Raw genomic sequence first — 23,228 nt, forward strand, 5'->3', positions numbered from 1 at the left:
GAATTTTAACAACAATGCTACAAAGTAAGTACAATTGTTATTACCCCTATTTTTTTTTACAGGTGAGGAACTGAAGCTGAAGAAGATAGATAAACTTGCCTCATGTCACATAAGTAGTTACGTGGTAGAGCCAGAGCTGAAACTCAGGCAGGCTAATTCCAAAAACCATACTTTAACCACTTCTCTATATGCCTCTCATTAGATAATTAATTTAGGTCACCAGATATGATTATACAACCAGTCATGAATATACTTAATGAACTATTATTAAGACCACATTTCTTCAACTTGTCCACAACAACTTAGCTAAATGCTTTATACTGTCTATGGCCTTCCCTGTCTAGTAATCCTATTAAAACAAATTAAGTTACTTTGATGTGATTTGTTATGGTGAACTCATGGTGGCTCCTAGTGATCACTACTTCATTATCTAAGTGCTCACAAACCATCTGTTTAATAATCCTATTTTGTCAGGCATTGACATGGAGCTCATGAATGTTAGTAATTTTTGTAGTTAGTGGACTGTTCCATGTCCTTTTATGAAAATCAGATGTTTGCCTACCTTAAGACAGTGTTCTCATTTTCTACAATTATCAGAGATTACATTCAATTCTAGATTTCCTCAATGCCACAAAATAGCATTCATTTCATGGAGCTGGAGACTAGATTTCATGTAAAGTAACTTATCATCTTTCACACAATCAGGTTATCCTCTGAATTCCCCATTTCTGTTGAAAGTACCTAACTACTAATTATAATTAGTTAGGATCAAAATCTGAAAGTCTTCAATTCTGTTTTCCTTACCTGTATCTCTTCATTTTTTTTAAAACGTTGCCCTAGGTCAGATGTTCAAGTCATCCTACATACTTGCACTAGTTCATAAGTTCTTAAAATGCCTCTCTCTTACCCTCCCTCCTTCTTACCTATCTTTCTTGATACATTAGCAAATACTGAGAGGTGACTAAATGCATTGTGCTGGCTGGCACAGACAGATACAATGGTGAAAGAAAACCAGACATAGTCTCTGCTCTCAGAAAGCTTCGAGTCCAGTGAAGGAGACAGAGTAAAAGAATTAACAAATGAATAATTAATGATAAAGATAATACTCTAAATAAATTTCTCTGAATGCAAATAACAAAGAAAACTGATTATTACGGTACTTGAAGAATGCACAGAGGTTAATCAGGTTTTGCAGTTCAGGAAATTGTGGTATGAACATGCAGAAACTGAAACTGAGTAATACTCACTGCTTCGAGCCCTCATTCTTTTCCCTATCTTTCAGATACCCACATATAGCAAAAAACCCCACTATCATATACTCCTCAATCATGGAACTCACCAAACTCCACACCCGAAAAGCAAATAATCCAGTGAAGAAATGGGCAAAAAACACGAATAGACACTTCTCTAAAGAAGACATCCAGATGGCCAACAGGCACATGAAAAGATGCTCAACATCACTCCTCATCAGGGAAATACAAATCAAAACCACACTGAGATATCACCTCATGCCAGTCACAGTGGCTAAAATGAACAAATCAGGAGACTATATAGATGCTGGAGAGGATGTGGAGAAATGGGAACCCTCCTGCACTGTTGGTGGGAATGCAAACTGGTGCATCATTCATTTTTAGTAATTAAGAAAAGGTTCTTGAAACAATAGGCATGGTATCTAGTATACAATTACCTTAGCAGAGTGGGCACTCAACATATACTGCTGACTATTAAAAAGACAGTCTTGAAAATGCTTTATTGAAATGTGTGACTTAAATGCAGAAGGTGTGTTTGAAAAGACAATGGCTTGAAAACTGGTTTTTGAAACATACCAACAACCAACTGAAAAAAAAGAAAAGAAAATCCATACTGGACTTCTAGTACAACCAGAAGCCTAGTATAAAATTTTCCTTTAAAATATTTTCCATTACAGAAACTCAAGAAAACAAAGCTATTATATTTGGAAACTGTTGGATTCTGAAGTTTCAGAGGAGGAGAAGCAACAGTTTTTAGACACGTGGGGTGACTTTTTTGGTTACATTTGGACGAACATGGACTTCACAGTTCTTGGAAAAACACCAGAGGGTGTTCAAGTCTGTATGCTTGTGCTGAAGAAAAAGAGAAACACAGGCGGGAAAGAAAAAAGGACCACAGGAAAAAGAGAGGAGACCTAGGAAAGGGCTCAGAGAAAAGAGAAGAGGAACAAGACATGATTAGGTTAAGTCTAGTTATAGTATCATGTACTTATCTTGGTAAATTTTTTGTCATTATGTAGTGCACAGCATAAAAATAGAATTATCTGCAATTAGGGCATTTATTTAAATACGCCACTTTGATGATGACAGGAGCTGTAGGTGCTATAAAGAGAATAAAATAGGGTAATGTGGTAGTGTTACTGGGTGAAGGGGACTTCTTTAGTTGGACGGTTTGGATAAGTCTCTCTGACAAACTGTCATGTGAATCTGAGGATAGAACAGTGAGAGTGAGAAAGCCTGATGATGTGGAGAAAGAACATTTAAAATGGAAAGAACATAAGTGCACAGCCTCTGAGACGGGTATGAGCTTGACATGCTGGCAGGTCAGAATGAGAGCCAGTGAGGCCAGATTGTGCTAAATGAAAAGGAAAGTGACAGGAGATGAGATCAGAGAGGTAGGCAGGCAGGTGGCCAAATCATGTAGGGCACTGAAGGCCGTAGTAAAGAACTAGAACTTTATTCTACATGCAATGAGAAGTCACTGCCATACCATCCAAATTATACCATTTGTAGCGGTGAGATAAATTTATTCTGAGCCATTTCTCTATACTCTTGTCATAAAGAATATATTTACAGAAATTGGGGTTAAGGGTAGAGGGTATGATATTAAAATAGAATTATTTTATGTAAGATTGTTAGTTTGGGGTCAAAACCATGAGTATAATTCTGTACCATTGACTAACTATTATACTAACTCTACTTTTACTAAAATAATAAAAGTTTTGTTATTATTTCTTAAATTTGTTTTTGAATTCATTTTCCAGACTATATTTAGCATAAAAGTTCTCTGGAAAGTAAGGTATATTTCAATTTTATTTCTAGATAAGATAAAGAAAAATAGGTCTAAAATTAAAATCTGACCAAGCAGGTCAATAAAGCTCATTTATTTGGGAAACTATTGTGACCAAATTCCAAAACAGAAAATGAAGTGCTGTCCATTACATTAACGATTTTTCAGAGGAAACTGACTTGGCTGTATAATATTTCTAAGAGAGTACTTTGTTAGACTGAATGTTTGATTAATTTGCTCAAGAAGTATAGTCTATGTTGTAAAAATTCTCTTACTACTGTCTTAAGACTTGAAAAAGCTTCCCTTCACAAGAAATAAAACACTACATTTAAACAGGTTCAAGGATATTTACCTCTCATTCTGAGAAAATAAAATGCTTAAAAATAATTTACAAAATCACCACATGATATTGTAAATAAAAAGTGAGAACTAAAATTAGTTTCTATAAAATAGATATAAATGATTTTCTCCTATCAAGTTTAAAACACAGAACCAGAGTCGTAAATAATTCTGGCTTGCCAGAGGCACGGCTATTTCTTTATACTGACTGTCGACTACCTAATTTAATTAGAGGTATTAAACTCCATGCTGAGGTCAACGAGCCTTACTTCCTCCAATATTACACTTCAACCAGTGCTCATTAATGTGTCTACTGAATGGATTAACACACCTAAAGATATATGTACAAAGGAAAGGGGGACAACCTAATGATACCCAATTGTTCATTTGTAATAGGACACATGTTCTAGGCCTCAACTTATTACCACTAATGTGGAATTTATTAAATTCAGGAGAAAAAATACCAATACAGAAAGTGATTTTTTTATTAGGGAGAACTGATATAAGACAACTGGTTTCTATGATTAAGTTTAAATATTTAACCTTTTATTAAAAACAAAATTGATACTATAATAGAGCTAAGATATAAGCCTGTTGGAAAAATCTTACATACTAGGACTCTGAAAAGCAGATTAAGGGCAAGATTCACAGGGAATAGGGAAAGGAAAACTCAGTATATATAGAGAAATAAATGTTAAGATTGTTTTGACTTCTATCAAAAAAAAAAAAAAAGGTTTAGAATAGTTATATTGAATTATGAGACCAGGTATATTTTTCCTTTCTACTGAATTAAATGAAATGTTGCCTCAATTTAGTCCCACCCTGATACAGATTTTATTTAAACTGATTTAAATTACCTAGGAGAACTATACCCTTCCAAAATGATGTTGCTTTATTATATATTGTTTATAATTTTGATGGGCTTCACTTTCATATGATAGGTACCATATATGTGAAAGTAGTGACAGTTTAAAATTTACACTAAAACAAACAAACCCTTTAAATTGCTTTATTTAAGTAAAAAAGCCTAAGTAATGAGGGTAATTTTCTTCAGTAAAACAGGCATTAACAAAAAACCCAACAGGCATAATTATTTTAACAACTGAAATAATTCACATGCTTGCATTCTAAAATTTCTAAAAAATGGGGCGCCTGGGTGGCTCAGTCGGTTGGGCATCTGACTTCAGCTCAGTCACAGCTTGTGAGATGAGCCACACACAGGGTTCTATGCTGACAGCTCAGAGCCTGGAACCTGCTTCAGATTCTGTGTCTCCCTCAATCTCTGCACCTCCCCCACTCACACTGTCTCTCTCCTTCAAAGATAAACATTAAAAAAATTTTTTTAAATAAATAGATTTCTAAAAAATTATAAATATATGCTTACATTTTAAGTCAGGATACTTCTGAGGTGCCTGGGTGGCTCAGTCGTTTAAGTGTCTGACTTGAGCTCAGGTCATGATCACAGTTTGTGAGTTCAAGTCCTGCATCAGGCTCTGTGCTGACATTGTGCAGCCCGCCTGGCCTACTTGGGATTGTCTCCCTCTCTTTCTGCCCCTCTTCCACTCACGTGCATGTACTCTCTCTCACAAAATAAATAAACTTAAAAAAAAGTAACAATACTTGTGACATCTCAATATTAAATAATTGGAATATTATGCCATGCAATTGCCTGTGTCCTTTCTCCCTACTAAATAAGTGGGAAAAATATTAGCACTTTTCCACTTAGTAAATTACCACATAATTTTAAGTTTATTTATTTTTTCCAATTTTTCCCATTTTTAAGTTTATTTATTTTGAGAGAGAGAGAGAGAGACACCATGTGTGTGAGCGGGAGAGGGCCAGAGAGAGAGGGAGAGAGAGAATCACAAGCAGGTTCCACGCCGTTAGTGCAGAGCCCAATGTGGGGCGCGAACTCACAAACTGTGAGATCATGCTCTGAGCAGAAATCAAGAGTTGGACACTTGCCTGACTGAGCCACCCAGACACCCCAATAATTTTAAATTTAGAATTAGCTTAAAAGAAAAAAAGTTAAGTTTTTCTAAAGTGTGATGTTAGCAAAATGGTGGACCAGGGAAGCTCTAAGCTCTTATTTCTCCATAGAAACACTGAAAAATATGAAACTTATATGTAGAAATTTCACAAAAGAACCTGGTACAGCTAACACATGAATTCAGCAAAGTTTCATGATACAAAATCAACACATGAAAATTAGTTGCATTTCTATATACTAACAATGAACAATTAAAGGTTACAAAACAATTCCATTTATGATTGCATCAAAAAGAATAAAACACTTACAGAAACATTTAACCGAGGAGGAAAAAGACTTGTATACCAAAAACTGCAAAACAGTGCTGACTTTAAAGACTACAGGAATAAATGGAAAGACATCCCATGTTCATTGAATAGAAAACTTAACACTGTTAAGATGACAGTATTACGCGTGCGCGCGCACACACACACACAGATGACAGTATTACACAAAGTGGTCCAAAAATTCAATGCAATCTCTATCAAAATCCCAACTAAGTTCTTTGTAGAAATAGAAAAACCTATCCTAAAATTCATCTGAAATCTCAAAAGACCTTGAATAGTAAGGACAATATTGGGGAAAAAAAAAAGAACAAAGTTGTAGGACTCTTATTACTTGATTGAAAAACTTACTACAAAGCTACAGTAATTAAAGCATTTAATTAAAGCAAAAGACACCCCCACATATTTAGACCAAAGAAATGCATACGGAATCCTGAAATAAGCCCTTGCATATAAAGTCAACTGACTTTTGACCTGAATGCCGAGATCATTCAATGAGAGAAAGTGCAATCTTTTCAACAAATAGTGGTTGGAAAACTAGATAGTCATATGAAAAAGAATGAAGTTGAACCCTGATCTCCACTATATACAAAAATTAACCAAAAATGGATTCAAAAATTAAAATTTAAAAGCTAAAATGATAAAAATCTTAGAGGAAAACATATGGGAAAATCTTCATGACATTAGATTTGGCAATGATTTATTGAACTGACACCAAAAGCAGAGGCAACAAAACAAAAACGTGATAAATTGGACTCCATCAAAATTACAATTTTTGTACATCAAAGGACACTATCAAGAGAGAGAAGACAAGCCACAAAATGGGAGAAAATATTTGCAAGTCATATAACAGATAAAGGGTTAACATCTAGGATATATAAAGAACTTCTATAATTCAACAACAAAAATGCAAACCTAATTAAAAAATGAGTTAAAGACTGAATAGACATTTCTCCAAAGAAGATATACAAATGCCAAAAAGCAATGAAAAGCACATCACTAGTCACTAGGGAAATGCAATTCAAAACCACAATGAAATACCACTATGCATCTATCTATTAGGATATCTACATTTGTTTTTAATGGAAAATAACAAGTGTTGGCAAGGATGTGCAAAAATTGGAACTCTTGTGCGTTGCTGGTGGGGATGTAAAATGGCACAATTACTGTGGAAAATAGTTCTAGTTCCTCAGAAAACCAAACATACAATTTCCCTATCACCTAGAAATTTCACTCATAGGGATATATCTAGAAGAATTGAAAACTGGGGGGTGCCTAGTCAGTTAAGCATTTGACTTCAGCTCAGGTCAAGATCTCACAGTTCCTGAGTTCGGACCCCACATTAGGCTCTCTGCTGTCAGCACAGAGCCCATTTTCGGATCATCTGTCCCCTCCCCCATTTGTACTGTCTCTCTTTTTAAAAAATAAACATTAAAAAAATTAAAACAGGGGCGCCTGGGTGGCGCAGTCGGTTAAGCGTCCGACTTCAGCCAGGTCACGATCTCGCGGTCCGTGAGTTCGAGCCCCGCGTCAGGCTCTGGGCTGATGGCTCAGAGCCTGGAGCCTGTTTCCGATTCTGTGTCTCCCTCTCTCTCTGCCCCTCCCCCGTTCATGCTCTGTCTCTCTCTGTCCCAAAAATAAATAAACGTTGAAAAAAAAAAATAAAAAAAAAAAAAATTAAAACAATTGAAAACAGGGATTCGAACAAATACTTACATGACAGTGCTCAGTGCAGCATTATTTACAATAGCCAAAAAGTAGAAACAACCCAGTGCGTCTATCAGGTGAATACACAAAATGTGCTATATACATATAATGGGATATGATTCAACCACAGAAAGAAATGAAATTTTGACACCTGATACAACATGGATGAACCTTGAACACATTATATTAAGTGAAATAAGACAGACACAAAAAGACAAATACTGTATGATGCCACTTATATGAGGTACTTAGAATTGGCAAATTCACTTAGTGTTTACCAAGGGCTGGGAGGAGGGGAGAATGGAGAGTTACTGTAAATGGGTAGAGTTTGTGTTTGAGAAGATAAAATTCTGGGATTTCCAGTTTATAGTATGGTACATAAGAAGCTTAGAAGTTGCCACTTTATCCTAACAAGTAAAAAGCTGAACAAACTGGAAAATCAAATACACTTCTTAGCTTAGGGAAGTAAGGTCACAGAGCAAATCACTGCCCCCAAAATTGGACAGGCAGGCAAATATGGAGAATGACAACAAAGCAGACACCTCTGTCTGAAACTTGTGGCAAGGTAGGAAAATGTAAATTGTAATTGCAAATTCCTGGAGACTCAGTATGGACAGGCCTAAGAGGCTGAAGATACATCAAAACCAGAGTTAGATATGGCAGGATTGATAAAATTACAACTATGATTAACATGCTAAGGGTTCTAATGGAAAAAGCAGACAACATGTGAGAACAGATAGATAACATAAGCAGAGAGATAGAAAATTTCAGGGAAAATTAAAAAGAAATGCTAGAGATAAAAAACAAAAAACAAACAATCTAACTGACATGAAGAATGCCTCTGATGATCTCATTAGTAAACTAGACATGGCTAAGGAAAGAACCTCAGTCTGATAACAATAGAAACTTCTAAACCTGAAATCCAATGAGAAAAAAGACTGGAAAAAAAACCCCAAACAAAATATCCAAGAACTGTGGGACCACAAACACTGTAACACACATAAGAAGAAGAAAGAAAGAAACAAAAGCATTATTTTTTTTTTTTTAATTTTTTTTTCAACGTTTATTTATTTTTGGGACAGAGAGAGACAGAGCATGAACGGGAGAGGGGCAGAGAGAGAGGGAGACACAGAATCAGAAACAGGCTTCAGGCTCTGAGCCATCAGCCCAGAGCCTGACGCGGGGCTCGAACTCACGGACCGCGAGATCGTGACCTGGCTGAAGTCGGACGCTTAACCGACTGCGCCACCCAGGCGCCCCCAAAAGCATTATTTGAAGCAAAACTGAGAACTGCCCCAAATTAATGTCAGATATCAAATCACAGATCCAAGAAGCTCAGAGAACACTAAGAAGGATAAATGCCCCCAAAACTACATTTAGGCATATCATCAAACTTCAGAAAATTACGGATAAAGAAAAAAATCTTAAGACGGAGGAATAGAGCTATTTTATTTATAGAGGAGCAAAGATAAAACATCTGACTTCTCCCCTGAAACCATACTAGCAAGAGAGTGAAGTGAAATATTTAACGTGCTGAGAGACAAAACTACTGACACCTAGAATTCTGTACTCTGTAAAATAATCCTTCAAAAGTAAAGGAGAATAAAGACTTTCTCAAACAAAAATTGAGGGAATTTGTTGCCGGTAGACCTACCTTACAAGAAATGTGAAAAGAAGTTCTTCAGAGAGAAGGAAAATCATACAGGTTAGAAATACAGATCTATATAAAGAAAAGCACCAAGTAATCAATAACTGAAGAGAAAATAAACTTTCATTTTTCTTATTCTTAATTGATCTAATAGATCACAGTTTGTTCAAAGTAATAATAGGAACAATGCATTTGATTATGTATGCTTATGTGTGTGTGTGTGTATATATATATATATATGTATATATATATATATATATGCGCTTCTATAAGTAAAATAAATGATAGCAATGATACAGGGCTAGAAGGGAAAAATTAAACATATGATGTTATTATAAGGTATTTGTAATATCCATGAAGCAGTATGGTATTATTTGAAAGTGGACTTGGATTAGCTCTAAATGTACAGTACAAACTCCAGGGCTGTGGCTAAAAAAAGTTAAAAAAGAAAAGAAGTATAATTGATATGCTAAGAAAGGAGAGAAAATGGAATCATTTTATAAAGTGCTCAGTTATAACTAGAGAAGGCAGAAAAAGTGTGGAATACGAAAACAGAAACAAAGAACAAGGGTAACAAATAGAAAAAAGTAACAAATATGGAAAATATTAGTCCAACTATATCAATCATCACTTTATATGTCAAATGGTCTAAGTATACTATTAAAAGACGGACACTGTCAGAGTGGATCAAAAAAATAAGACCCATTTTAACGTTTATTTATTTTTGAGACAGAGAGAGACAGAGCATGAACAGGGGAGGGGCAGAGAGAGAGACACACACAGAATCTGAAACGGGCTCCAGGCTCTGAGCTGTCAGCACAGAGCCCGACGCGGGGCTCGAACTCACGGACCGTGAGATCATGACCTGAGCCGAAGTCGGACGCCCAACCAACTGAGCCACCCAGGCGCCCCAAGACCCATTTTAAATACTAAGACATCTAGATTAAAAGTAAAGGAATGGAAAAATATACCATGATAATACCAATAGAAAGAAAAGTGGGAGTACCTATATTAATTTCAGACAGAGCAGACTTCAGAGCAAGTAAAGTTATCAGGGATAAAGAGGGACATCACCTAATGATAAAGAGGCTGGTACTCCAAGAAGACATACCCAATCCTTAATGTGTATGCATCTAACAACAGAGGGTCAAAATATATTAGGCAAAAAACTGATAGAACTGCAAGTAAAAGTAGAAGAATCCACTATTATAGCTGGAGACTTTAATACTCATCTATCTGAAATGGAGAGATCCAGCAGGCAGAAAATTGGTAAGGATACAGTTGAACTCAACAGCTCTATCAATCAACGGGATATAATTGACATTTACAGACTACTTCATCCAACAATAGCAGATTACACATTCTTCCCAGATTCACAAGGAATATTCACTAGATTGACTACATCTGGGTCATAAAACACACCTTCATAAATCTAAAAGAATAGAAATCATACAATGTCTATTTTCAGACCAAAATGGAATTAAACTAGAAATCGACAACAAAAAGATAGCTGGAAAACCCCCAAATACTTGGAGATTAAGCAACTTCTAAATAACACATAAGTCAAAGTATTCTCAAGAGAAAATTAAAAATATTTTGAACTAAATGAAAATGTTCTGGAAATAGATACTTGTGATGACTGCACATTATAAATGTTTATGCCAATGAACTGTACATTTAAAAATGGTTAAGATAGGACTTCTGAGAAGATAGTGGAGTCAAAGTATCCTAAGCTCACCTCATCCCACAGACACACTGAGGTAACAGCCACATCAGTGAAACTAACTCTGCAAATGACTCACAACTTGAAGACTGGCAGAACAGAGCTTCCATAGTTAATGGTACAGAGAAGACCACATCAAAAACGGTAGAAGGAGCAGAAGCGTGGTTGGAAACTCTCCCTCCCAGAAGCCTCCCCTGTCCCTGTGAGAAAAATCATAAATGAGAGAGACACTCTAAACATGAAGAAGCAAGAGGATCAGACCCAACCACAGGCACCCCAGGCATGGGGATCCCCATGAGACTTTGGCTTTGAAAACCAGTGGCTTAACTTTGAGGATTTTTCAATCAGTAGGGTTTAACTCTGACTACTTTAAAACTGGGGTGCCTGGGTGGTTCAGTTGGTGAAGCATCCAACTTTGGCTCAGGTCATGATCTTGAGGTTTGTGAGTTCGAGCCCCAAGTCGGGGCTCTGTGCTGACAGCTCAGAGCTTGGAGACTGCTACTGATTCTGGGTCTCCCTCTCTCTTTGCCCCTCCTCTGCTCGTGCTCTGTCTCTGTCTCAAAAAAAAAAAAAAAAAAAACCCAAAAAACCAAACACTAAAAAAAAATAAACAAAACTGAGTTCCCACCCTTAAAGAGCCAGCATAACAAATAACCCAGGAGATATACAGCACAGAAGCAGCAGTTTGAAAAGCAACTGTGGTAGGGCGCCTGAATGGCTCAGTTGATTGAGTGTCTGACTCTTGATTTTGGCTCAGGTCATGATCTCATGGTTTGTGGGATTGAGCCCTGCATCAGGCTCTGCGATGGCAACATGGAACTTGTTGGGATTCTCTCTCCTTCTCTCTCTGCCCCTCCCCTGCTTATGCTCTCTCTCCCAATCTCTCTCAAAAATATATAAACATTAAAAATAAATGAAGGAGCACTTGGGTGGCTCAGTCGGTTAAGTGTCCAACTTCGGTTCAGGTCATGATTTCATGGTCCATGGTTTTGAGCCCCACGATTGGCTCTGTGCTTACAGCTCAGAGCCTGAAGCCCACTTCAGATTCTGTGTCTCCCTCTCTGTCTCTGCTCTTCCTCTGCTTGTATGCTCTCTTTCTCTCTCTCAAAAATGAATAAATAAACATTAAAAATAAAAATCAACTGGAGTATGAGAAGTAGATTTAATCTATTTACTAATCTCAAAACGTGTTGGAGGGGCAGGGATCTTTGGAAGAATTTTCCAAGAACAAAAGTGCTGGCTGGCAGACCATTCCTCGCATGCCTCCCTTCCACCCTAGACAGCCAGATATTTGTGGGAAGCAGAGTGAACGTTCTCTGTGTATCTTGTTAGCACCATGGTTCCCACCCCATCCAACCAGTCCTACTCCACAGACATTCCTGCAAAGTGGCTCCTGCTCTGAAAAACCCTGCTGCAAATAACCCTAGCAGAAACCTGCACCACTCCAAAGTGATTTGTGTCTTGGGGACAGGAGAAGATAACCACACACACCAGTGTGCCCACAGTCCTGGCAGCCGAACCTTGCAACTGGCAATGCAAAGGGAGTGCCCTGGTGATCAGTGTGACTGCACCCCTACTCATGTGACTAGGGGCAGGCACCTGGTCTGTTGGCCCCACTCATCAATGGAAGCCTCTAAGAGCAGAACAGGGAGAGAACCATATAGTGCCTAGGGCAGGTATCTGGTCTGACTGCTGATACCACCCAACTACAAGCCTGTGGTGGCCCCAGACAGGCCCCTTAACAGCACAGGGGCCAAACTCCTGCCCAGTATGCTCACAACAGGCAAAGTGGGCCACTGTAGTCGACTGTACTGAATGCAAACACAGTTCAGCCACAACAGTAAGGAGCATGCAGCTCACATAGGAGACACTGCTGAAGTGCCTGGTTCTGATGAACAGGAGAACATTGTGCTAGAGGACACCAAAGGATGTCTTCTTCATAAGGCTACTACTTTGCAGATCAGGAGATGTAGCTGACTTTCCTAATACACAGAAACAAACACAGAGAGTCAGACAAAATGAGGAGACAGAGGAATTATGTCCCAAATGAAAGAACAAAACAAAGCCACAGCAAAAGAGCTACATGAAACAGAGATAACAATAGGCCTGATAAAGAATTCAAAGTAATGGTTGTAAAGATACTGGATTTGAGAAAACAGTAGGGGATCTCAATGAGATCTTCAAGAAGGAGATAGAAAATATAAAAAAGAACCAGTCAGAGATGAAGAACTCCAATTCTATAACTGAGATAAAAAATATAGGGGCACCTGGGTGGCGCAGTCGGTTGAGCGTCCGACTTCAGCCAGGTCATGATCTCGCGGTCCGTGAGTTCGAGCCCCGCGTTGGGCTCTGGGCTGATGGCTCGGAGCCTGGAGCCTGTTTCCGATTCTGTGTCTCCCTCTCTCTCTGCCCCTCCCCCGATCATGCTCTGTCTCTCTCTGTCCCAAAAATAAATAAACGTTGAAAAAAAAATACACTAGAGGGAATCAACAGCAGATCAGAGGATGCAGAAGAATGGATCAGTGATCTGGAAGGAAGAGCAATGAAAAGCAACCAAGCTGAATAGTGAACAGAAAAAAATAATAAAAAATAAGAATAGGTTAAGGAAAATCTATAACATCATCAAGCATAATAACAGTCATATTACAGAGATGTCAGAAGGAGGAGAGAGAAGGAAATAAGAGATGAACACTTCCCTAATCTGGGCAGGGTAACAGAAACCCAGATCCAGGAAGCACAGAGACCCCCAACAAAATTAATCCAAAGAGGTTCATACCAAGACATAATCATGAAAATGGCAAAAAGTAGTGAGAAGGAGAGAATTTTAAAAGCAGCAAGAGAAAAGTTATACACAAGGGAAACCACATAAGGCTGTCAGATGATTTTTCAGCAGAAACTTTGTAGGCCAGAAGGGAATGTAATGATATATTCAAAGTACTAAAAGGAAAAAACCCTGCAACTGAGAATACTCTACCCAGCAAGATCATCATTCAGAATAGAAGGAGAGAGAGAGTTTCCCAGACACACAAAACCATCACCACTAAGTCAGCCTTACAAGAAATGTTAAAGGGAATTCTTTGGGTGGGAAGAAAAAGCCAAAATAGTTGTAAGAAAATAACGAAAGGAAAAAAATTTCATAAGTAATCACAAACGTATAATAAAAGTAGATTGACCACTTATAAAACACGAAAGTATTAAAGTTAAAACACGAAAGTAGTAAAGCCAATTATCTTTATAAAAATCAGTCAAGGGATTCACAAAATAAAAGGATATAAAGTATGACATCATACACATAAAATGTGGGGTGAGGAGTAATAATAGATTCAAACATAAGTGACCATCAACTTAATACAGACTGCTATATGCATAAAATGTTACACATGAACCTAATGATAACCACAAATCAAAAACCTGTAATAGATACACAAAAAATAAAGAGAAAAAAAATCAAAGCATTAACACTAAAGATAGCCATCAAGCCACAGGGGAGAGCAAGAGAAGAAGGAACAGAGAACAGCTACAAAAAGAACTGCAAAACAAGTAACAAGATGGCAGTAAGTACATACCTATCAATAAATAGTCTAAATATAAATGAACTAAATACTCCAATCAAAAGACAAAGGATGACTGAATGGATTAAAAAAGCAACATTTATATCTTGCCTAAGAGAAACTCACTTCAGACCAAAGGACACATGCAGACTCAAAGTGAAGGGATGAGAAAACATTTACCATGCAAATGGAAGCAAAAAGAAGGCTGGAGATGCAACACCTATATCAAACAAAATAGACTTTAAAACAAAGACTGTCTGAAGAGACAAAGAAGGACAATAAATAATCATAAAGGGAACACTCCAACAAGAGTTGTAACAATTGTAAATATATATGTACTCAATACATAAAGCAACTTGTAACAGACATAAAGTAGCTTTTGAATGACACATTAGACCAGATGGACCTAACAGATATATTCAGACATTCCTTCCAAAAACAGTGAAATATATATTCTTTTCAAGTGCACATGGAACATTCTCCAGGATAAATCACATTAGACCAAAAACAACACTCAATAAATTAAAAAACGATTTAAATCTTATCATGCATCTTATCTGACCACAACAGTATGAAACTAGAAATCAATCACAAGAAAAAGATGTGGAAAAAACAAAATACATGGAGACGAAACACATGCTACTAAACATTAAATGGTTCAACCAAGAAATCAAAGAGAAAAATACAAAATACATGGAGCCAAATGAAAATAAAAACACAAGGGTCCAACATCTTTGAGATGCAGTACAGGCTGTTCTAAGAGAGAAATTTATAATAATACAGGCCCACATCATAAAACAAAAATCTCAAATAAGCAACCTAACCTTACACCTAAAGGAACTAGAAAAAGAAGAACCAAGAAAGCCCAAAGCCAGTAGAAGAAATAATAAAGATTAGAGCAGAAATAAATGAAATAGAAACTAAAAACAATAGAACAGATGAATAAAACCAGGAGCTGGTTCTTTGAAAAGATCAACAAAATTGATAAACCTTTAGCCAGACTCTAAAAAAAAAAGAACCCAAATAAATACGATCAGAAATGAAAGAGGAGAAAGAACAACCAACACCACAGATATTCAGAAGACTGATTATAAGAGAGTATTATGAAAAATTATATGCCCACAAATTGGACAACCTAGAAAGAACTGGATAAATTTCCAGAAACAAGGAACCTTCCAAAACAGATTCAGAAAGAAATAGAAACTTTGAGCAGATAAGTTACTAGCAACGAAACTGAATCAGTAATCACAAAACTCCCAACAAACAAAAGTCCAGAACCAGATAGCTTCACAGGTGAATTCTGTCAAATATATAAAGAGGAGTTAAGATCTATTCTTCTCAAACTACTCTAAAAAAGAGAAGAAGAAGAAACGCTTCCAAATTCATTCTACAAGACTAGCATTATCCTGATACAAAAACCAGATAAAGACACTACCAAAAAAAAAAAAAAAAAAAAAAACCCAAAAAACAAAAAGCAAAAACACTACAGGCCAGTATCTGATGAGCACAGATGCAAAATCTGCAACAAAATATTAGCAAACTGAATCCAACAATGCATTAAAAAAATCATTCACCATGATCAGGTGGGATTTATTCCTGGGATGCAAGGGGTGTTTCAATGTTCAAAAATTAATCAACATGATAATCACATTAACAAGAAAAACAATAAAAACCATATGATCATCTCAAGAGATGCAGAAAAAAGATTTTACCATTCATGGTAAAATCTCTCAAAAAAGTAGGTTTAGAGGGAACATACCTCAACATAATAAAGACTACGGATGAAAAACCCACAGCTAACTTAATATTCAATGGTGAAAAACTCAGAGCTTTTCCTCCAAGATCCGGAACAAGACAAAGATGTCTACTCTCACTACTTCTATTAAACATAGTACTAGGAGTACTAACCACAGCAATCAGAAAAGAGAAAGAAAGAAAAGCCATCCAAATTTGTAAGGAAGAAGTAAACCTGTCACTAAGTACAAATGACATTATACGATAGAAAACTCTAAAGACTCCACCAAAAAACTACCAGAACTGACAAATAAATTCAGTAAAGTTGTAAGGTACAAAGTCAGTATATAGAAATACGTTGTATTTCTTTACACTAATAAAAAAGAGGGAGAAAGAGAAATTGAGAAAACAATCCCATTTACAATTGCTGCAAAAAGAATAAAATGCCTAGGAATAAACTGCACTCCTAAAACTATAAAACACTGATGAAGGAAACCGAAGATGACACAAATGGAAAGATATTCCTTGCTCATGGAATGGAAAAGCCAACGTTTTAAAATGTCCATACTGCCTAAACCAATCTATGAATTCAATAAAACCCTTATCAAAATACCAACAGCAATTTTTACAAAACTAGGATAATCCTAAAATTTGTATGGAACCATGAAAGACCCCAAAGAGCCAAAGCAATCTTGAGAAAGAACAAAGCTGGAGGTATCATAATCCCAGATTTCAAGATACACTACAAAACATTAGTAATCGAAACAGTATGGTACTAGTACAAAAACAGACACATAGATTAATGGAAGAGTACAGAGAGCCTAGAAATAAACCAGTGCTTATATGGTCAATTAATCTAAGACAAAGGAGGGAGAAATATACACGGGGGGAAAAGACAGTCCCTTCAACAAATAGTACTGGGAAAACTGGACAGCATGCAAAAGAATGCTGCACTGGACATGCAAAACAATGAAACTGGACCACTTTCCTACATACACCGTACACACACAAAAAAACCTCAAAATGGACAAAACATCTAAATGTGAGACATGAAACCATAAAACTCCTAGAAGAAAACATCGGCAATAATTTGACATCAGCCACAGAAACATTTTTGTAGCTATGCCTTCTCAGACAAGGAAAACAAAAGCAAAATTAAACTACTGGGACTACAACAAAATAAAAAGCATTTCATAGTGAAGAAAATCATCAAAAGGACAAGGCAGCCTACTGAATTAGAGAAGACATCTGCAAATAACGTATCTAATAAGGACTTAATACACTATCTTAAATATATAGAGAACTTGTCCAACTTAACACCAAAATAATAACATGATTAAAAATGGGCAGAGGACCTGAATGACATTTTTCCAAAGGAGACACACAGATGGCCAACAGACACATGAAAAGATGCTCAACATCATCAGGGAACAACAAATCAAAACCATAATGAGATACCACTTTACACCAGTCTGAATGGCTAGAATCAAAAACAAAACAAAAGAACTGCCATGAAATAATAAGTATCAGCAAGGATGTAGAAAACAAGAACACTTGTGCACTGTTGGTGGAAATGCAAACTGGTGCAGTCACTGTGGAAAACAGTAAGGAAAACAGAATTATCATATGACCCAGTAATTCCACTACTGGGTATTTACTCAAAGAAAACAAAACACTAATTTGGAATGATATATGCACCTCTGTGTTTACTGCAGCATTATTTATAACAGCCAAGATACAGAAGCAATCCAAGTATCCATCCACAGATGAATGAATAAAGAAGATGTGGTAATATATATACATTAGAACATTACTCATCCATAAAAACAAATGAGATCTTATCATCAGTGACAATTTGGATGGACCAAAAGGTATAATGCTAAGTGAAACATCAGTCAAAAAAAGACAAATACCAAATGATTTCATTCATGTGTGGAACATAAGAAACAGAACAAACTAACAAAGAAAAAATGGACAAAGACAAAATCAGATTCTTAAATACAGAGAAAGAAACCTGGTGGTTGCCAGCGGGAGAAGGGTGGAAGGATAGGTGAAACAGATAAAAGAGATTAAGAGTACACTTATCAATAATAATAATGAGCACTGAGTAATGTACAGAACTGTTGAATCATTATACTGTACACCTAAAACTAATGTGACACTGTATGTGAATTATACTTTGGTGAAAAAGAAATTTCCAAACCCTAAAAATATTAAATAAAAAAAAATTTTAAAGGTGAAAATGATAGATTATATTTTTTACCACAACAACAAAAAAAACTTTCTGTAGGTGTAGATGAAACAAACTATTAGCGTTCAATGTTTAATCCCTCAAAATTCTCTAATAAATCCAGCACTTACAAATTTTACCTTAATAATATAATTTTAATTAGAACTCAACCATTTAACAATTCTTAAATGATATAATCCTCTCCAAAATTAATTTTTTTATGATAATGAATTGTTAAACATCTGTTTCAGAAACTTAAGTAATTAAGGACAAACCCTCATGACTATAGTGAAGAAAATAAGAAATCTTACTTATTTGACATTTCAACAAAGGTCACAGGAAAAAGATTTTATTTATTTATTTATTTATTTATTTATTTATTTATTTATTTATTTATTTATTTTTCAATATATGAAATTTATTGTCAAATTGGTTTCCATACAACACCCAGTGCTCATCCCAAAAGGTGCCTTCCTCAATGCCCATCACCCACCCCCCATCAACCCTCAGTTTGTTCTCAGTTTTTAAGAGTCTCTTATGCTTTGGCTCTCTTCCACTCTAACCTCTTTTTCTTTTTTTTTTTTCCCTTCCCCTCCCCCATGGGTTTCTGTTAAGTTTCTCAGGATCCACATAAGAGTGAAACCATATGGTATCTGTCTTTCTCTGTATGGCTTATTTCACTCAGCATCACACTCTCCAGTTCCATCCATGTTGCTACAAAGGGCCAAATTTCGTTCTTTCTCATTGCCATGTAGTATATAAACCACAATTTCTTTATCCATTCATCAGTTGATGGACATTTAGGCTCTTTCCATAATTTGGCTATTGTTGAGAGTGCTGCTATAAACATTGGGGTACATGTGCCCCTATGCATCAGTACTCCTGTATCCCTTGGGTAAATTCCTAGCAGTGCTATTGCTGGGTCATAGGGTAGGTCTATTTTTAATATTCTGAGGAACCTCCCCACCGTTTTCCAGAGTGGCTGCACTAATTTGCATTCCTACCAACAGTGCAAGAGGGTTCCCGTTTCTCCACATCCTCTCCAGCATCTATAGTCTCCTGATTTGTTCATTTTGGCCACTCTGACTGGTGTGAAGTGGTATCTGAGTGTGGTTTTGATTTGTATTTCCCTGATAAGCAGCAACGTTGAGCATCTTTTCATGTGCCTGTTGGCCATCCGGATGTCTTCTTTAGAGAAGTGTCTATTCATGTTTTCTGCCCATTTCTTCACTGGATTGTTTGTTTTTTGGGTGTGGAGTTTGGTGAGCTCTTTATAGATTTTGGATACTAGCCCTTTGTCCGATATGTCATTTGCAAATATCTTTTCCCATTCCGTTGGTTGCCTTTTAGTTTTGTTGGTTGCTTCCTTTGCTGCGCAGAAGCTTTTTATCTTCATAAGGTCCCAGTAATTCATTTTTGCTTTGAATTCCCTTGCCTTTGGGGATGTGTCGAGTAAGAGATTGCTACGGCTGAGGTCAGAGAGGTCTTTTCCTGCTTTCTCCTCTAGGGTTTTGATGGTTTCCTGTCTCACATTCAGGTCCTTTATCCATTTTGAGTTTATTTTTGTGAATGGTGTGAGAAAGTGGTCTAGTTTCAACCTTCTGCATGTTGCTGTCCAGTTCTCCCAGCACCAGTTGTTAAAGAGACTGTCTTTTTTCCATTGGATGTTCTTTCCTGCTTTGTCAAAGATGAGTTGGCCATACGTTTGTGGGTCTAGTTCTGGGGTTTCTATTCTATTCCATTGGTCTATGTGTCTGTTTTTGTGCCAATACCATGCTGTCTTGATGATGACAGCTTTGTAGTAGAGGCTAAAGTCTGGGATTGTGATGCCTCCCGCTTTGGTCTTCTTCTTCAAAATTACTTTGGCTATTCGGGGCCTTTTGTGTTTCCATATGAATTTTAGAATTGCTTGTTCTAGTTTCGAGAAGAATGCTGGTGCAATTTTGATTGGAATTGCATTGAATGTGTAGATAGCTTTGGGTAGTATTGACATTTTGACAATATTTATTCTTCCAATCCGTGAGCAGGGAATGTCTTTCCATTTCTTTAAATCTTCTTCAATTACCTTCATAAGCTTTCTATAGTTTTCAGCATGCAGATCTTTTACATCTTTGGTTAGATTTATTCCTAGGTATTTTATGCTTCTTGGTGCAATTGTGAATGGGATCAGTTTCTTTATTTGTCTTTCTGTTGCTTCATTGTTAGTGTATAAGAATGCAACTGATTTCTGTACATTGATTTTGTATCCTGCAACTTTGCTGAATTCATGTGTCAGTTCTAGCAGACTTTTGGTGGAGTCTATCGGATTTTCCATGTATAATATCATGTCATCTGCAAAAAGTGAAAGCTTGACTTCATCTTTGCCAATTTTGATGCCTTTGATTTCCTTTTGTTGTCTGATTGCTGATGCTAGAACTTCCAGCACTATGTCAAACAACAGCGGTGAGAGTGGGCATCCCTGTCGTGTTCCTGATCTCAGGGAAAAAGCTTTCAGTTTTTCCCCATTGAGGATGATGTTAGCTGTGGGCTTTTCATAAATGGCTTTTATGATGTGTAAGTATGTTCCTTCTATCCCGACTTTCTCAAGGGTTTTTATTAAGAAAGGGTGCTGGATTTTGTCAAAGGTCTTTTCTGCATTGATTGACAGGATCATATGGTTCTTCTCTTTTTTTTTATTAATGTGATGTATCACGTTGATTGATTTGCGAATGTTGAACCAGCCCTGCATCCCAGGAATGAATCCCACTTGATCATGGTGAATAATTCTTTTTATATGCTGTTGAATTCGATTCGCTAGTATCTTATTGAGAATTTTTGCATCACAGGAAAAAGATTTTAAGTACCACATAATTATCATGCTTAATATAGTGAAGTAAAAATATCCTGACATAATTTTCTTTAAAAAATAAAAAAAAAAAAGCTTTTTAACAAAAAATGATGTACTTTGTCCTGTTCTTGTGTTTGCAATCTAAGATATTATTAATTTTAGACTTTAGAAGTTGTATATGGAGCCCTGAAAATGATAATGATAAATATGAGTCATGGGCAAGTTCTTAATGATTAAAATGATCTTTTTGCACTATACTCATAATTGTCTCTAGGTGTGACTTATTTTCATAGAGATTTAACATGAGTTGATGGAAGAAAGTGCTTAATTGAAGTTTTAATGAAGTTTTATACTCCAATCCAACTCTTTACCATCTTCTTGTCGGTATTCATGGTTCATTTTCTATTTCTAAAAACTACAGGACAAGAAATTCTATACTACTAAATTACTACTCATTGCAATCTAATTAGCACCCATATATAATTATCAACCATTAGTCATTTAGTAGGCAATTTCCAATAGTATTCTAAACTGTAAACAGAAAGCATCAAGGGTATTAAATCAATCTCACCAAATATTTGCGAGCAGTTCTGAAGTTCCTTTACAAAAGAGCAGGAGAATAATCATTTTCATAATTTATTAATAAAGCATAAAGAGTTTTGATATCAGGCAGAAGAGTACCAAGTAAAATGACCAATGATATTAAGTTAGCAGTTTTTAATAAATTGAAGGAGGAGGAGGAAGAGAAGGTAAAGAAATGTCGGACAAGGTAAGGTTTTACTCTTAAAAATATTTCTCCCTAAGAAAACCAGACATGGACTGAATATATACAACTGTGCTAGAACAACTTTTGAATGCCAGTGCCAGCCACAGAAAAATGGTAGTGTAGGTTTTAAAAGATGTGGGCCATCAAAACTATTCCATCATATCTTTCATAAATTCTAAGGCAGTAAAATGTTTTTCATAATTAATGAAGGCTTACTTTATTTGCTCTGTTAGTTTTAGTTAAAACTTGTGATAAAGTAGAGTTTAAGTGCTTTGTAATAATTTATATTTTTTGCTCTCTCTCATTCAGTGTAACAGTTATATCTATCCATGTATGAAAAGACTTGAAATACAATTTCACCAATTTGAACATATAAAGAAGTTTTCCCAATGTGTCATATCCCCATTTTCTTGAAGACAAATCCTTTGTTAAGGTAATTAACTTTCAATGTTATTGTTAAAGAAAACAGCATTTGCTTTACAACAATCCTGTTTCTGAAGACAGCATTAGGTGAAGAGTGTGGAGTACTCAGAAATAGTGCTTGATCAGTTAGATTACTTACATATTTTATATATTTATTTTCTTAATTACTAGGATTTCAATGTTTTTTCTCAGCACTTACTTTTTTGGTCAAAGAGTCATCAGTATCAGAAGGCATTCTTGTTGATACATGAAATATTACTTCTACTGTGGAGGTAGCAAAATACGGTGTGGTCAATCCAGTGCTTTTGTTTTTTTGTAGTCCTCCCATGAAACCACAGTGGTTTGTAAGATTGACCTGGGAGCAATGAAGAGACACATAATATTAGTCAACTAAACAAAACTCAAGAACTTACTATTGAAAAAGACTCAAATTTCTCAATTTGCAAAAATATATGGAGAACAAGCCTTTTGCATGTTCTCAACTAATGCTTGATCCAAAATTATTAGTTAGAGCTGCTCTGTTCACACTGGTACTTTTTCTTAGGTATTTGAGGATGCCTAATTAGTAGGAGTTAATTAGGAAAGAAATCAACTGCTGTGCACTATGCATCTTTTGTTAGGCTAGTAGGTGTTAATGCTAAATTGTGAAGGCTATGGGAGGACACCAAGGCCAGAGAGAAAAATCAAGTGGCAAAAACCAAGACTGGAAAGTTAAAACAATAATGTCACTTTGATAAGATGATTAATTAGATATGTCATATTTACACATTGAAACTGGTTTCTTAATTATCAGTACCTATCACACAGCTCAGAACAAAAATACAAAAATGCAGAACTGCACTTCTCATGCATTAAAAAACTACAAATTAATCTGTGCAGATTTTTGCACATATTTTTTTCCTGAGTATAAATAAAAGACATGCTAATA

General features: G+C 36.1%; 1 protein-coding gene across 13 annotated transcripts in view; it reads right to left on the reverse strand.

Moving 5' to 3' along the window:
- RALGAPA1 (Ral GTPase activating protein catalytic subunit alpha 1) overlaps positions 1-23,228 on the reverse strand; it is a 281,757-nt gene that overhangs the window by 37,558 nt on the left and 220,971 nt on the right. For 12 of the 13 annotated variants that reach the window (XM_045450711.1, XM_045450709.1, XM_045450708.1 and 9 more), the window contains one exon: positions 22,500-22,655. In XM_045450711.1, the coding sequence (XP_045306667.1) occupies positions 22,500-22,655 (156 nt within the window). Of the gene's footprint in view, positions 1-22,495; positions 22,656-23,228 lie in introns of all 13 variants that reach the window. The other variant, XM_045450713.1, reaches the window with a different exon arrangement.

This window comes from Leopardus geoffroyi, chromosome B3, assembly GCF_018350155.1.
Source record: "Leopardus geoffroyi isolate Oge1 chromosome B3, O.geoffroyi_Oge1_pat1.0, whole genome shotgun sequence".
In the NCBI taxonomy this organism is placed as follows: domain Eukaryota; kingdom Metazoa; phylum Chordata; class Mammalia; order Carnivora; family Felidae; genus Leopardus; species Leopardus geoffroyi.